This window comes from Orbicella faveolata, unplaced genomic scaffold, assembly GCF_042242905.1.
Source record: "Orbicella faveolata isolate gen_17 unplaced genomic scaffold, um_ofav_v1 contig_27, whole genome shotgun sequence".
Taxonomy (NCBI): Eukaryota; Metazoa; Cnidaria; class Anthozoa; order Scleractinia; family Merulinidae; genus Orbicella; species Orbicella faveolata.
The window spans coordinates 4,330,284-4,347,539 of record NW_028301555.1 but is presented as its reverse complement, the minus strand read 5'-3'; the positions used below and the strand labels follow the sequence as shown (position 1 = coordinate 4,347,539).

The 17,256-nt window shown below is 37.8% G+C and overlaps 1 protein-coding gene, 2 long non-coding RNA genes and 1 pseudogene across 6 annotated transcripts in view; 3 read left to right on the top strand and 1 right to left on the bottom strand.

Annotated features, from left to right (window-relative positions):
* LOC110042546 (uncharacterized) overlaps positions 1-2,809 on the top strand; it is a 23,214-nt gene extending 20,405 nt beyond the window's left edge. For 3 of the 4 annotated variants that reach the window (XR_016209345.1, XR_002295902.2, XR_016209343.1), the window contains exon 4: positions 1,311-2,809. This is a non-coding gene — a long non-coding RNA (uncharacterized LOC110042546). The remainder of the gene's footprint in view (positions 1-1,310) is intronic. The other variant, XR_016209344.1, reaches the window with a different exon arrangement.
* On the bottom strand, positions 2,734-17,256 carry LOC110042794 (uncharacterized). The gene is made up of 7 exons (XR_016209346.1): positions 16,853-17,256; positions 13,645-13,723; positions 8,794-11,041; positions 7,777-7,891; positions 5,951-6,014; positions 4,479-4,576; positions 2,734-3,760 (listed from the first exon to the last, which is right to left on the bottom strand). It is a non-coding gene; the product is annotated as an uncharacterized LOC110042794 (long non-coding RNA).
* Positions 12,154-13,624, top strand: LOC149107218 (uncharacterized). Its single transcript, XM_089296653.1, has one exon. It carries the CDS (start codon positions 12,154-12,156, stop codon positions 13,321-13,323), a length of 1,170 nt encoding a protein of 389 aa, XP_089152779.1. The 3' UTR covers positions 13,324-13,624.
* Positions 13,972-16,045, top strand: LOC149107217 (histidine N-acetyltransferase-like; annotated as a pseudogene).

Below are 17,256 nucleotides of genomic sequence, written 5' to 3'. Positions count from 1 at the left end.
TCCCAGCCAGTAAATAATCTAATGCTAATATTTCCCAGCCAGCGTAATTGCAGCCTGTCGAGCGGGTTTTCTGTCGAGCGGCTCCGTCGGGTACTCCTGTTTAGGTATGATGATATCATAAAAGTGATAATCAGAATTCAGAGTCAAAGGTAAATGTTGCCGTTACGTAAATTATGCGTGTTTGTGTCAACAAAATTACGAGGTCTTTAAAAAGGTATGATCAGAAAAAAAACATTCATCCACGCTTTTCACGAAACTTTCGAGTCACATGTAGGTGACAATGGCATCCTTTATGCCTGTGCTTTTGCTACTGTCTACTTTCCCCGTTTCTATGTCAAGTATTTCGCTTTTATGAGCTGCTTGTAGCCCGACGCTTTCGAATTCGCTTTTTTTGACTTTTGTGAGTTGAAGTTAAATGGGCGTATTTTGTTTAGTGGGGGTTGCAGAGGGGGGGGGGGGGGGGGGGGGTGGGGGTGGTGAGGGGGTCAAAATTAAAAGGCAAATCCACATTAGCTACGCGACTGCCGAATGTTCATCCGGCCGATCATGGATTCTAAACTTCACTTCAGTTTGTTTTTTAATATAAGTTTAACAAACAAGCATGGACCAGTACTTTAATCTGTGATTGTGATTCATTCTCCGGTACAGCTTTGCTTATTGGAACGAGCTACTTTATTCATGGTTCTTAAGACAATAGATCAGGTCATAAGTATACCACCAGCCCTAAAATAAAAGAAATATCGAGCGAGTATAGCGATTACATTGGCCCAATGAAAATAGAGCCGTTATAGAAAGATAGTGTCTTGCGGGGTGTCTCGAGCTTCGTCGAACGAGTTCTCGTGTGTGCTTCCCTTTATGTTGAGCTGTTTCTCCTTGATATTTTGTGAATTAATAGGTTTTAGAGGTATTTCCGAAACGGAACTGTGTTACAATAAATACAAAAGAAGCTACGGACGGGCAAAACTTGAAGAAGATTGAAACGGATTGCGATATAGGTTTTTGAAAACTGTTAGGCTGAACAGTTATGTCTTTTTGTTTTGTCACTTTTAATTTTAACGCCCAGGAATTTGTTTGTAATGAGTCTATGGTTTGGTCAGTTGTATCCATAAAAGTAATTTCTTCGCTAACATTAAGAGTCATCGCGAGTATTTGCAAAACTTATTAAAATAGACTAAACTCTGTTGTGACACAGTCCCTGTATATGTCTTCTGTCCTTTGGTCGTAATGGAACGACAAATTATTCGTAAAATGGTGATAGGCAATATAATTGCTGTAACTGAATGCTGATAAATTGTTTTTATTTATTCCAGGTAGGACGCTTTTTCAGTCTCGAAGAGTAGCTGAGGCCTGGATGGACTGTTAATAACCTGAAGATGAATTAATCATACACTATGGATGATGTCTGAGAGGGACTAGCCAATAGGTTTTATATTTCTACCGAATAGTGTATGTACCAGTGACAGGTTAGATATCTCTTACTTCTAAGAAAGAGTTTTTGGAATCGGACTGTGTTGGAAAGAGTATTTCAAAGGAGTCATGACGCGATAGTCAAATTGTCTACCAGAAGGCAACTTGAACACGTCGGTTTATAATCACCATTTAGGAATCAGGATGGTTAGGACTGGGAAAGATTACGGCCGATAATATTTCAAATGTCTCACCGTCACGCAACGCTACGCTCTCGTGAGAAAGGGCCCTCTCTGCCGAGAGCGAAGCGTTGCGTGACAGAGAAGTGCCCAGAAAGGGGGTTTTCACTGGCTCTGTGTGATGAATTAATAGGGAGTTTAAGAAAACCACGACGGCAACGGCAACGGCAACCTCACTGAACAAAAGGTTCAATGAGCAGAAAAGTGGCTGTGGACGTGCGTTATAATTCTTGGTACATTTCTTTGCTGTCCGCTGCAAAACAACGTGAAATGACCGAATTCTGCGTTGTCTGGAGAACGTAAACCACGACAGCTAATTTTTAAAATTGTTATTTCGAATTTATCGATGTGTCCTAGATTCAGTTTCGTGATAGCTTTGATAGCGATAAACAAAGTAAATGATTTCAGGGTGCCGCGAGATTCGTAAACTCATTTTTCAATCGACTTTGTCGTCGGCGTCGCCGTCGTGGTTTCTTAAGCTCCCTAATTTTGGTTTCTAATACGCGGCAAGAAACGACGAAACATTACCTCAACAAACGCAAATGTTTACGATCTGGAAACCCCGCGAACTTCAAAGTCATTCAAATTGTTTATTCCAATAACAATACATATGGTAATTTTATGGAATGTTATTCTGTGATCATTACAATTTACATGTTTCTGCTGTTGTTCACGTACAGCGAGACCAGCTTAATATCCTTCAATCTTTTGTACATAATTTCTGCAGTAAATCGCCGAATGGAAGTTTCTAAGTTTATTCAATGGCAGTTATGTGTTGCAAGGATTTTTAAATCTTCTAACAACGTCTAATAATTATTCGTGAACTTTGTAGTTATCAAAGGGAAACAATGGCGCTATGTAGTTCCACATATTGTTAATATCGCGGTAATTCAAGAGGATCGAAGCCATTAGAGGAAAATAACACAAGGTTCGTAAATGAAGGTTTTATTATGATCACATCTTCAGAATATAGCGGAGGTAATTAAGACAAAGAGCTTCGGACTTAGCTTTAACTGCGATAAACGAGTACACTGTTGTACTGTTGTACTGTATATTAATCTTTATTTTGTGTATTGTACGCGAAAGATTTGTATTGTAATTTAATCTTTATTGATTTGTCTGTTGTAGTATTACAAAATAAATAGATTTTATCATGTTACAAACTTGTGTCAATTTACTGAAAAACATTCTTGCAAGACTCTTGCAGATGCCGTACAAATGCCGTACAATCTTGGAAGGACTAGCATTACTTTTACACTTATAGCAAGAGTTTGGTGCTCCCATCCTTGTGGTACAGTAAGCTTTAATACGCATGCGTAGGAGGTGAGTGTTCAAGTTACAACCTAACGTACTGTATCTCGTACATTTTAAGTAACCGATAGCTTCGTATAACGTCAACCCGAAGTTTAAACCGAAGTTCAAACTTCCGGTTCCCCGACACGGAGGTATCAGCTACTTGTATGTCGTGACTGCAAGGAACCGATAACTTCGTGTCGAGTAACCCGAAGTTTAAACCGAACTTCGGTTTACCCGACACGAAGTTATCAGTTACTTACAGTCACGACATACAAGTAACTGATACCTCCGTGTCGGGGAACCGGAAGTTTGAACTTCGGTTTAAACTTCGGGTTACCCGACACGAAGCTATCGGTCACTTACAGTCAGGACATACAGTACATCAGTGTAACTGGGAAACTCATCTAATACGCATGCGTATTAGAGGTACTGTACCACAAGGATGGTAGCACCAAACTCTCGCTATAAGTATAAAAGAAATGCTAGTTAGTGGTGGTGGCGGGGAGGTGGCGGTGTTCCACATCAATTTTTGCCTTCCTTCCGAGGTTGGCAATTTTTCTTTGGCCACTTCTTAAAACTGGTCATTTTCAAGGCATCTGAAAGAAAGGGATCACAAGTGAATTTGACATATACAAAGGTTTCCCGCCAAAAGACTATCGTATTTATTGTAAAATATGATACCAAACGCGCATGCGTGCATTTAAGGTTGCACCACAAGGACGAGAGCCCAAAAGTCTCGCTATAAGTATAAAACAAATGCTAGTTGTTGGTGGTCTTTTCTCTTTTGCCTTTCCCCACACTGGTCATCTCAAAGAAATCTGAAATAGGAGAGAAAGTGAACTTAAAAAAATACAAATAATTCCCACCAGTGAAGAGACTTACAATATTATTCCAAAAGCACATGTTCTTAACAACTTAGAAGAGACTTACAATATTATTCCAAAAGAACATGTTCTTAACAACTTAGACTTGTAAAACTTAGACTTATACATGCAAATATTTCCCACCAGTGAGGAGACTTAGAATATTATTCCAAAGCACATGCTCATAACAACTTAGACTTATACAACTTATACATGTAAATATTTTCCGCTGGTGAAAAGACTTAGAATATTATTCCAAAAGCACATGTTCGTAACAACTTAGACTTAATATCTCCGAAATTTAGATGCGCTTGCACTTGTGCCTGACAGTTCAAAACCGATCGTAGTGAGACTGCTTTCATATACCTTTTCACGTTTTTGCACTTGAATTTTCATAATCTCATAGCGTGATTTCTTAGAGAGAATATTTTATTCCACATCTGCATGTAGCTGTTCCTGATTCAAGACCGATCGTCGCGAAATATGCTTTTACCTTTGTTCACGTTTAAAAAGCAATGTTGACGTCTAACCAAGTTTACGGCCAAATATACAAACAAAAGGCTTCAACCGGTTAAAATCTGTCTAGTTCTGTACTTAAACTCGGGTTTGTTGAATGCCTTGATAAGAACGAGATAAAATTACGCATAGTAAATATGTAAACAATACGACTTACCAGAGTTTGCCCATCGCGTTTACAGGATTCTTTCGATAGCGTGCATGATGTCCTCGAAAGCCATCTTCTCAAACTTTGAAGCTGCTCGCTGTTGAAGCCTAAAAGAAACAAAGAGTAATAAAAAGAGGTTAATCCTATCCGACTATCACTGTTAACTTTCCGTATAAATTAAAATAAAAGACAAGAATAAACGCAAATAAAATGCAAATTGTGCCGTTCTTCTGCTCTGCGGTAGACACATCATGCTTTCTTTTGCACAAGAACGCAAGAAGTTTTTTTTTTTTCAAAGCGCAAATAATCAGCTCCCCTTTAACCTTCTTTACGACCACTAGTGTTAAAATAGGATTTTATTATCTCAAAAGGTTGTGATAGCTGTAAATATGACAAATTTATAATTATTTGCTTGTTCCACGTTGTAGATACTTCAAACCTGGGGATAAAAATTTTCACATTTGTATCTCTCGCGAGATAAAATTTCCTTCAAAACAAAACAAAAACTAAAACAGTTAATCGCAATAGTATTACTTTGTGTTGGCTGTTTAGGTATGTCACGCTGACCATTAGTGCGCACCACTGGTATGCTTATGTAGTCAGGTTTTCAACATCAAATCATGTTAAGTCGAGTTGGCGCAGTGGTTTGGTGCGCGCGTCTCGCTCCGGAATTTAACAGAGGCGCGAGTTCGACTATCGGCCCTGACGTATGATATACCTTTTTTTCCTTTAAAACCAAAAATAAATCGACCAAGCCTTCTGCGTGTGCCATTGAAAAAAAATGCAGTGGAAAATCACTCACATTAAAGGAAAAAGAGCAAAGAATTCATCGTATTTTACGTTCAACCATTACAAAAAAAAAAAAAAGAAAGAAAGAAAGAAAGAAGGAAAAGAAAAACCGGATACTTTTTCCACGGATCAGAGAGAACGTTGATATGACTTCTCCCGGCAAAACGAACTTGCTTCAGGGATCCAAGACTTTTATAGCTCGATGTATTCGATATTCTTTATACGATACACACAGTTACGTTCAGCCACTGTCGATCTCTGAGGGGTTTCGTTATTCTTAGCAGTGAAATTTCTCTGGCGCGTTGCAACTTGAATTATGGGCGCAGTAAAGATACATAGCAAATCTCAAAGAAGCTTTTAAGGTTGCTTTTAAAACACTTTCTACACAATCAATAATATGGCTGTTCCGCCGCCAAAAGTCACTCGCAGGCGATAAATGCCAGCTACGCAGGCTACATATTGTTCCGCTGAGGATACATAACGAAACTTTGTACTCCGGTCTACACAGTAGCATTGATATGTTATTTTGAAAATTCTCAAACTAAATTGCAATTTCAAGCAACACTGACCAATTCGGATCCCGAACGCTATTTCAACCAAACTAAACGCGGGCGAAGCATAGTAACGTAGTGCCCCGTGTGCGCATAGCGGATCTATTTTTAGCCATTTAAGTTCTCTAAGGGGGGCCTTACCTGTAATCTGGCGAAACGGATTGACAACTTTAGTCGTTAAGTTGAACACCTTTGGTTTTCAAACCTGTGGAAGGTAAGAACATTATTTAAAAAGTGTTTCCTTTTCATTTGGCGGGTTGGTACTAACGCTAACTCAAGATCAATTTGTATCATGCTGATGCAGACAGTCTAACTTCAAAACTAGGCAAGTTTCTCTTTTGAACTGTTTTGATGTAAAAATCACTCTATGTTAAGGACAGAGAAACACATAGGCCGGAGAGGATATCCTTGGTGAACCCTACTCCTTTGTGGGCTAGTTCTTATACTCATCTATCTCTGCTTTTCGTCTCTAACAACATTTTTCGCCAAAATACTACTCTTCTAAAAGTACATAGACCCTATTAATAAATGGTTACCAATTAAAAATTATTTTGCAAGAATTTTAAATTAGCCCAACTAACCTCGTTTTTGAGGTGATAATTCAAAAACATTTTTACTCTCAAACGAGGTTAGTTGGGCTAATTTAAATACACACAAAAGAATTTTAAATTGGCAGCCATTTATGAATAGGGTCTATGATCTTTAACAACTACGACTTAAAATAGTTTTGCATACCGCAAGGACGAATATCAAACACTTTTATAACAGCAAAGACCAGTGCGAGTAATCAAAAGCAATATTTCCTTTCACATGCGCGTGAAGTTTCGATCAGAGCTACATTATCTTGTTTTCACCTCTTGACGTTTTTGCAGTAAAAATCATGTTTCAATAAAGTCTAGGACTATTGACTTAACAACGAAACGCATCAAACAATAAATCTATTTAGTTCTGAACGTAGATGTCGCGGTGAAATCGAGAAATGCATCCTTTTCGAGCCTGGATTTCGGGTTGGATTTTGAGTCAGGATTTTGGGTCAAGAATCGGTTAGCTTTCACTCGGGTTAACTTGAGGCTGGCTTAGCTTCTCTGAACAGAGATGTATCCACTTCTACTTCTCAGCAAATTTTCCTATTAAACTTTCCCAGCCAACAGGCACATCACTAAAGAATTTCCACACCCTGAATACTCTTGGGGTGTGGTTCCAGGGCTATATCTACAGTGTGCACACCTTCAGTAGCATGGGGTGGGGGGAGGGGTGTTGCGAAGTAAGGTAAAAATAAAGTCAGCATACGGGCCAAGTGGCTCATCAGGCTGAAGCTTATCCTGGTTTCTGTAGCATGAAGCAACTAGGAGTATTTCTATATTTCTAGGAGTATTTCCTCTTCCCGAATGGGATGCTAGTCCATTGCAGGGTTACCCCCTGCATTAAATTTGCTGGCACCCATACCTGGGTAGAAAGGGGCACTCTGAGAGTAAAGTGTCTTGCCCAAGAACACAATACAATGTCCCTGGCCAAGGGCTCGAACCTAGACTGCTCGATCTGGAGTCACACTAACCATGAGGCCACCGCACCTCCCCATTTTCTGGAATAGGGTTAGTTTAACGAGGATGAGGCCTTCTGGGTTTCCCAGCCAGCAAAATCTCGGCTGAATAACACATCTTTCAAAGAGCAGATCTCTTGCTACCCCTGATTTGACAACCAATCTCGAAATCTGCATTGATAATGTCAATCCCTCTTAACTATTGTTGAGATTTGTCTTTTTCCCACTGAAATGAATTAATCTCATAATAAAACAACAAGCAGGTGACTATTTTTGCTCCATTACCCAATTAGACTGGCTAAAGGATTTTGTCAAAGATTTTGAATTGAGTAAACTTGAGTTAGTTAAATGAGTTGATATCAATGAGGTAACATTAAGCAGATCTCAAATAATCAAATCCACAGTAAATGTTCGCAACATAACTTACTTGAATTTGCCCCTCGCGTTAATGGAAAATGTGAGAGGAATTTTTCCACCAGCGTAAATGATGCATAAGATTCAAGTCATCTTCTTGAACATTTGGAACTGCCCACCATCGATGCCTATAAACAAAAGCAAAAAATAAAAATGTTTCACTGTTATTCAACTTTTCTCTCAAATTGTATACTGGTTGCTGTTTGATAACAATGGACCAAGAATAAACAGAAATAAGATGAAAACTGTCTAACGTAAACACATCTACCATAATTGTTTGTGTTGCATGTGTTGTACTACAGTAATTTAACTGATTAAAATAAAATGGGTTTTAAAGCAACACAATCAGCTGGCGCACATGCGCATTAGATACCATTTCATAGCTAATTTGGATATCACAGAGATGCAATCCATACCGTTTTTAACCAAATATTATAAAAATAAAATCATGAGATGAGCAAAAGCACACTCAAAAACAGGTTTTTTAGTTAACGATTGAAAATCAAGTACAACACTGTGAAGATTAAAGCGGATTTCTAGATGTACTTTGATTTCAGGTTGAGGTGTACTTTTTTCAAAGCCAGAAAACTAGTGTCCAGGTCAGCGCAGTCCCAAAGCTGACTGTGTCCCTTAAATAAATAGTTCTTGGGTGCAAATTAGCAATTAATGCCACGTTACCTTTCATTACTAATAACATTTCTCTTTAATTCAGTTGACAATTACATGCAGAATTATTTGTCTGTTCCAAGATTTACAAACTTGGAAGGGTTTATGAATTTAACGTCTATTAGACAGAACATTGTTCACAGATCGAAAGGCCACCGATCATATGAGATACTTTGGAAATTCCAAAACTGAAATTCAATTTCAATCGACGACAACCATAAATTTACACAAGTTTAGGTCTCTAGAATTATAACCAAACCAAAAATGGATAAAGGATATCATAATAAAGGCTAGTTCCATATGTATGCCTAACGGACCTACATGTATTAATTCAAGACATGCTAAAGTTGCCAAGGGAGCTTGCCTGTATTCTGGCGAAACCGAGGAAAGCTTGTCATGTTCAACATCATGGGTCATTAGGTTGAATACCTTTGGTCTTAAAATCCTGTGGAGGTTAAAACATTTTATTTGAAGAGTATTAATTAACAAAATACATGAAAAAATTACTCGATTCTAATTGGCTGAGGGCAGTGCAGTTCAAGTGTAACACCAGTGCAAAAAGTGTAACACCAGTGCAGAAAGTATAACACCAGTGCAAATTACACATCATTATTCTAGATTATGATTGGCTGAAATACAATAGCAAATTTTCTAAAATGATGACGAGAATTTTGTGCAGAAAATTTGAAAAAAGTTTTCTCAAATGAGAAAAAATGGCCTCAAGAAAGATCTTCTAGCACTTCCTCCACCCAAATTTTTTCATGTTTATATCATTAATTATTTTCTCCAATTTGCAGGTCAGCCCTAACAACAAAAAACAAGCCATTTAAAGTATAAATAAAACAGTGAATAAAATTAATTTAATAAGGCAAAATCTACTCAGAATAGCAACTAATAAATGAGCCAAGTAGCCACATAAATTTACAAACTCCATTTCGGTTCTAAATTTGAGGACAGAAAAAAAAAACTACAACTAAAGCTGCTTAAAGATCAGTTTCAGTCGTGCAAAAAATTGAAATTCATAACAAGGCATTTTTCTATAAGACATTTTTTAACTGTTTATGTAGGATCAGTCTCTCTTACAGACAGAGAAACAAATGCACTGGAGATAATTAAATTCTTTTGGATGGAATCAACTCCTATACAAGTCACTTCTTACACCAATCTCTTTTGTAAAGTTCAAGATCTATTTAATTAGTACTTGTAGATAGTCCATATGTTCCTACACAGTTCTTTTTTAACATCTTGTATCTGCAATTTGGAATGTGGGACCAGTCAATGCTTCACAGATCAAGAAGCTCAGGAAGAGATTTTTGGTGGAGCCAGCTCCCTTATGGGCCAGTTCTTACACACATCTCCTGCACAAAGCTTAAGATCCATTCAGCCCATGCAGAAATTCCAATTGTTCCTAAACAAGTCTCTTTTCTTGTGCTGGCAATTTGGATGAGGGACCAGTCTATGCTTCACAGATCAAGAAGCTCAGGAAGAGATTTTTGGTGGAACCAGCTCTCTTGTGGGCCAGTTCTTACACCCATCTCCTGTACAAAGCTCAAGATCCGTTCAGCCCATGCAGAAATTCCAATTGTTCCTAAACAAGTCTCTTTTCTTGTGCTGGCAATTTGGATGAGGGACCAGTCTATGCTTCACAGATCAAGAAACTCAGGAAGAGATTTTTGGTGGACCCAGCCCCCTGTGGGCCAGTTCTTACACCAATCTCCTGTACAAAGCTCAAGATCCGTTCATCACATGCAGGCAGTCCAATTGTTCCTAAACAAGTTTTGCTTTTTAATCTTGTGCCAGCAATTTGGAATGTGGGACCAGTTTTTGCTTCACAGATCAAGAAACTCAGGAAGAGATTTTTGGTGGAACCAGCTCCCTTGTGGGCCAGTTCTTACACCCATCTCCTGTACAAAGCTCGAGATCCATTCAGGGTATGCAGACAGTCCAATTGTTCCTAAATGTTAAGTGTTTCTTTTTTAAACTGTGCTGGCATTTTGGAATGTGGGACCAGTTTATGCTTCACAGATCAAGAAACTCGGGAAAACATTTTTCAGTGGAACCAGTTCCTTAGTGGGTCAGTTCTTCCACCCATCTCCTGCACAGATCAATTTTATGTGGCACTATATATAGATCAAGAAACTCTGGAAAAGGTTTTTGTGAAACTGACCATATCCATATTAATTTGGTACATCCCTTATTAACTTTTTTAAAGAATTGTCTTTTATTGATGGATAAATCAAATTTTCATTAACCCCTAATTTATTGATTGACTTTAACTAGTAAACAATCAATCAAACTTTTACAACAAACTTGATTATTATGACTCGCATATTTACAATTTTACAGAAATATATAATTAAAATTAGTCTCTGTCACATAAAAAGGAATCATGACAATTATTTTTTCTCAGTCAGTATACAAATAGTCACAGGACCAGACCATATCCATTCTGGGTTCGATAACTTCACAAAAATGTACATGTAAAAGTTGCAGTTATGTAGCTTTTTGTGAAATACAGGATGAAGTTGGACAAATACTTAACTGAATGCAATTTTGTGTATCTTGGCATCAGGTCACAGAGAACATTACCACTTGTCGTGAGCTCTTTTCTCCTGAAGGAGGAAAACAAATGAAAGATACATTAAGCTAGATAATATTTACTCACTTCAAAGGAAAATTAATTACAGGCATAATTACAGGCTTAACCTGTTTAATCCACTGATTTTATAAGATGACCAATTAATTTACAATAAATAATCATGGAAATATCCTCAAGGTGATTGTGTTCCATTAAAAAAATTATTACTCAAGTGAAGTCTTTATACTAAGACAAGAAGCCTGTGTACAAAGCATTCAAGTACAAAGAGCTTTTTCCGCATTCTGGTTGCGTACAAATTGGGAGTGAGAGAAAAAACATGGATGAAGCAAGGGGTGGTGGGGCTAAGGAACAAGGGGTGGCTTACACCTTTTACATGCAAAGTGATCATCATAATCCTCAACATGTCCTTTTCCCTACAAGGGAAATAGAGCCCTACATGCAAAGTGATAGATTTCAGCAATTTTTATGAATCAGAATGTAAGCAAGAAGTACTCTATGACATGTATGTACCATAGCAATCGACTTATGACCATACAGGTAGTTCAAGTGTAATCATAAAAAGTCTAAAACTTTCTGTAAAATCACTCCTTACAGCTTGTGGTTACACTTAAGATTTAAACATTTTATGGCATCACAATTTCTACTGGCTACAGGAGTTTAGTCTAGGGAAAATTGTGCTCGATTTTTTAAATAGCTGGTAAATTGCTGAATTATAGCAAATATTCGAATGAGATTAAATTTCGATAAACATTTCAAAATAAAAATTTACATAACGTTTCAATGTCGTCATGACATCATTATCAAGTGACAAGAAAATAATGGTTCAACAGTTTTATATATGTGGTGAGAGGTGTGATTGTTCATTAACATATTTGTCTAAACAAATAGTTTCGTGCAGATGGAATCCGATTGCGTGTTCAGGCTAGGCTTCTTCTTTCTAATAAACAGCATTTCGTAAATCAAACAGTCCAGTTTTCTGTTGCATTTCTTTAGGACGGAAAAATTATTGGCAAGGTCGTCGATGTTATAAAGATTCAAGACCTAAAAGTCACCGAAAACGACATTTTGGTATCCTATGATGTCACGTCTTTGTTTACTAATGTATTACTTAAGGAAACTATCGAAATGATCGCCGAAAAAGCGTTCTTAAACAACTGGTTTAATGAAACACACAAGTCAAACATCACCCAGCCTGACCTGATTCAACTTCTAGAAGTAGCAACTAAGAACCAATTGTTCCAGTTCGATGGCAAGCTTTATGAACAGACTGACGGAGTGGCAATGGGCTCACCTTTGGGACCCCTTATGGCAAATGCATTTCTCTGCTCCATCGAAGAGAAATTAGAACATGACAACAAGCTCCCAGAGTTTTATAGGCGGTACATCGATGACACGCTTGCCACGATGAAGGATGTGCCAGCAGCAGAAGCCTTTTTCACAACACTTAACAACTGTCACCCATCCATAAATTTCACAATGGAACTAGCTTCTGACAACAAGCTACCATTTATTGGTATGGAAATACTTAAGAAAGGTCACAAACTGGAAACCAGTGTTTACCGGAAGCCAACAAATACCGGCCTACTACTCCATCACCAAAGCCATATGGACAAAAGGTACAAGAAATCTCTCATTAAAACCATGTTAAACCATGCTTTTCACCTGTCATCCACATGGGAGTCTTTCGTGACTGAATGTGATCGCCTGAAGCTGATGTTTATGAACCTCAAGTACCCTGAAAGCCTTATTAACTCCGTCATTTCTCACTTTGTCACCTCAATGATGACCAAAGATCCTCTCGTGCCACCTCAACTACCTGTCAACGAAGATACTGTTCACCAAGTGGTATTGCCATTTAAAGATCGAACGTCGGCCGATGCAGTGAAAAAACAACTATCTGACCTGAGCAAGAAAATCGATCACACTCTTCAACCAGTATTCAAGAGTCGCAAAATCTGTGAAGATCTCAAGATGCGTGAACCAAAACCACCTCTACTTATTCAACAATGTGTAGTGTACAATTACCAATGTGATCTGTGCGATGCAGAGTATGTCGGGTATACCAGCCGGCATTTGCACCAACGTATTGATGAACACAGGTTCTCCGCAATCGGAAAGCATTTAAAGAATGATCATGGCCTTTATAACATCGACGACCTTGCCAATAATTTTTCCGTCCTAAAGAAATGCAATGGAAAACTGGATTGTTTGATTTACGAAATGCTGTTTATTAGAAAGAAGAAACCTAACTTGAACCCGCAATCAGATTCCATCCGTGCGAAACTATTTGTTTAGACAAATATGTTAATGAACAATCACACCTCTCACCGCATATATAACACTGTTGAACCGTTATTTTCTTGTCACTTGATAATGATGTCATGACGACATTGAAACGTTGTGTAAAGTTTCTATCGCTCATTTTTATTTTGAAATGTTTATAGCAAATAGAAGATGAAATTCCATGTTCTCTGAGAAAAAAACATGCATGCATGAAGCCTTAAAGAACTGCTTCAAGATGCGAATGCATTAATGCAGTTTTTCTAGACCTCAAAAGGAATACCATCTTCTATTCATTTGAGAATAATTATAGCATAAAAAAGTAAAAATATTTACCTCTGAGAAGGGGCAGTGATTGCACTGGCAACACAACATCTGGGACATGTACATGCTCTATGAATTTCCAGCTGTGCATCTATAAATTAAACAATAATGCATGCTCAGCCCTGAACATGATATACATGAACAGCAGCAGATGAATGTGTTGTAACTAAAGGATGACCGGGAGGTACATAGACAAATTTGGGATTTGAAATCTGGGAGCTACCATGAGCATTTTTCAGGTTAGAAATCTTGTGGTGACTATTTTGGGTACAGTGAAACGCTGTTTATAAAACAGTAACCCACTGGCCATGCAAATTTTGCTGTATTAACAGGGTGGCCATGGGTGCCAAGTCACAAATCCACAAGGCTGCCAAATGTTCTGGGGTTGTCCCAGAGGTAGGCAATTGCCCACACCTTGTTGGTAATTAAATTTTAAATGGCTCACCTATAGAATAAAGACATGAGCAAATGCCAAGCTATTGCTTGGAAGGGTTGGGGTGAACTCCACTGAAATTTTAAACTATACATCCACTTGAAGAAGTTCACTCCAAAGGATTGGCGGAGCTGATAAAATTGCGCATAACTGCAGGCTAGTTTTTGACCACGGCTAGGTGGGTCAACCCACCTATGGAATCAAGTTCCATGGCCTTAATATGTCCATCCAATGACATGTTCATTTCACTTTTCACATATTTTTATCCAAATGTCTCTGTGGTACTTTGGCAAACAACTACTACATGACTCATACTCAAATAATATAAAGCAAAGACAAAATTTAAAATAATTTTATCATGTGTCAAAAGACCACTTCAAGGTGTGTCAACAGGAGTCTTGCATGACCCTCTTTATTATGTCCTTTCGATCAAAATGACATAATAATGACTTACAGAAACAATACCCACCTGTACAAAATAACGAAAACTGAAAATACATACTGAATAATAACTTAACTGAATAAAGTTTGCAACAATCCTATACACCAATATTCAAAATGCCAGTCGGCTTTAGTCATTACAAACATTGTAAAGCGCCATTGAGCTCTGAAAATGAGCGCTATATAAATTCATGTACATGTATTGTATTGTATTGTAAATGTATTGTATTGTATTGTATTGTATTGTATTGTATTGTATTGTATTGTCTTGTCTTGTCATGTATTGCATTGCATTGTATTGTATTGTATTGTATTGTATTGTATTGTATTGGGTATTTAATTTAGAAGGCGAAAAAGCCGCCATTTGACTCGAATGAATACAAATGAGGACACCGAGATATATTATATATATACCAACGCTCTGCTAATGAAGCATTGTGACAATGTGTCACAATGGCATAACACCCTAAGGATGAGGTCACACAACCAATGATAAATACATGAAATTGCCACAGGTCGACATACTAGTGACTATAAATTGCTGTCTGAATTGTTGCAGCTCGTCAGTCACGCAAAAAACTACAGCGTGGAAGAGGTGAGGTTTCGTCTTGCTTGGCTGAGCGATTTGGAAGAAGTCGTGAATTTGTCAAGGGGTATTTACAAAGGACATGACTATCTACCACTTGAATTTCATAGATGGATGAAGATGGAGAATTGTGCTGTTATGGTTGCCGTTGTCAGTGAAAAACTAGTTGGTTTGACAGCTGGTTTTATTGTAGATGATGGAAAGACATGTATTTGACGAGCGGCGCATGTCCTTCCAGAATACTGTGGTTGTGGTATTAGCAAAAAGCTCTCGCGGGTGCTCGATGAATATGTCCGACACAATTTCCAGAGTGTTATCCGAGTGCGCTTAGTAACAAGGTACAACAACTTTAGCAAGAACTCACTAACTAAGCTGAAGACAATTCACCACTTCGAAGTCTTGTCTTACGATATTGGTGAGGAAGCACCTCATGCAAAAGAAAAGAGTCAAGAAATTTCAACCGTCAGGATTGCTAGATGTACCAAAGAATATATTTTAGATATTATTTTTTCTAACCCTGCAGCACAACAGCTAGTTTTAGACAGCATTCTTTTCTATGATTGTCTCCCCTTCAAGCTGTGTAGTTCAAATTTTGAAAAGCTGTTACAAGAATTTGAGAATCTCGAATTTTACATCGAGAAATGTTGCACCAATTCTTACCCGAAGTCATTCAACCTTGGGTGTGCTACCCCTCGAATTGATTACATTCACTGGACAATGCACATTTATGCTAGCAACGAATGTCTCTACCAAGCTCACCTTTTACATCAATTCAAACGTGCTTGTGAAACTATCAAAGGCCGTTTTATCTTTGTTTCGTCAACTCAAAGCGAACATTTGACTTCTGATGGAAGAATGCTGATGGAAGACAAATTGCAGCTTAGAAAATCAGACAATCTTCAGGAAATAAAGTTGTATGTTTTCAGTTAGATTTGCTACAGTAGGACAGCTGATCTCATGATTTAAAGAAGAGCTATTCCACCAAGTACAACAAAATTTGGTTTTCAGTAGCGTCCCTATTAAAATAATTATTGTAAGTAGTGTACATGTAAATCGCGATTAAATTAAAGTAAGGTTAGTATTGTAAGTTATGTTAGTTAGTATTGTAAATAATGTGTTTATTCTAATAGAAATTTGTTCTATGCAAAAAAAAATATTGTTTGATCTAGCCTTTAGTATTTTAGAGTTTTATCACTTACATTTTGTATTGCTTAGTGCATTTTTACATTATTGTCATTTCAAATTCACATGTCTACATGTAAATTTTACTCATATATCCTACACTGTCACTTTTAAGCCCTGGGCTTATACAACTTTGTAAGGACTTTAAGATGGGCTTATAAATGGAGGGGTTAACTATTTTGTTTTGAAACCTCGTATTAAAACGAATTCAAAACAAGGAAAGCTAGAGGGGGGCTTTCATCTGGGGGTGGCGGGGGGAGGAGGGGAGGGGGGGGGGGTGGCAGAGGCTTATAACTGGATGTATTTTTTTGTTTACCGGTAGATGGACCTATAATTGGAGGAGGCAGCTTATAAGCGGAGAGGCTTAAAAGCAGTAGTTTAGGGTATGCAAGAATATTGTAATCACTTTTTAACTTGAAAATGACCTCATTGAGTTTGAACCATTGTTTTTTTGTTATCTTAAAATGTGTTTCGAAGAAACTGCCTGTAGTTTTAAAATGTTTTTTACACGTTACCTTCACAATGGATATCATGATTATTCAGTGCTAATTATTCACAACAACTATTAATAAACATACCTGCTATATGGTGCCAAATATTCAGTTGTCTTCCTGTTCTGCCATTCAGCTACTGTTTATCTTGTCTTTATCTGGTGACATTTTGAATCTCCCCTGTTCTGCTCTCCTTGGCCTGTTTCAATTCGTTCAGCCAAGTTATTTCTCACTTATCCAGTCTCACTTATCCAGTCTCACTTATCCAGTCTCACTTATCCAGTCTTACTTGCTGAATGTCTTTCTATGCATCAGCCTTCAACAGTTCGGTTATTTCTCAATGAGATTTTTGTATTTCCCTGTGCAATAGCCCCGGGCAATAGCCCATTCACGAGAGCATGACACTCAAAGCTTTTTCCACATGCCCACATGTCTTCCGCCATCTTTGTTTTTATCTCTTGACCCCAAGCTCACTCGGTCACAATGGCATC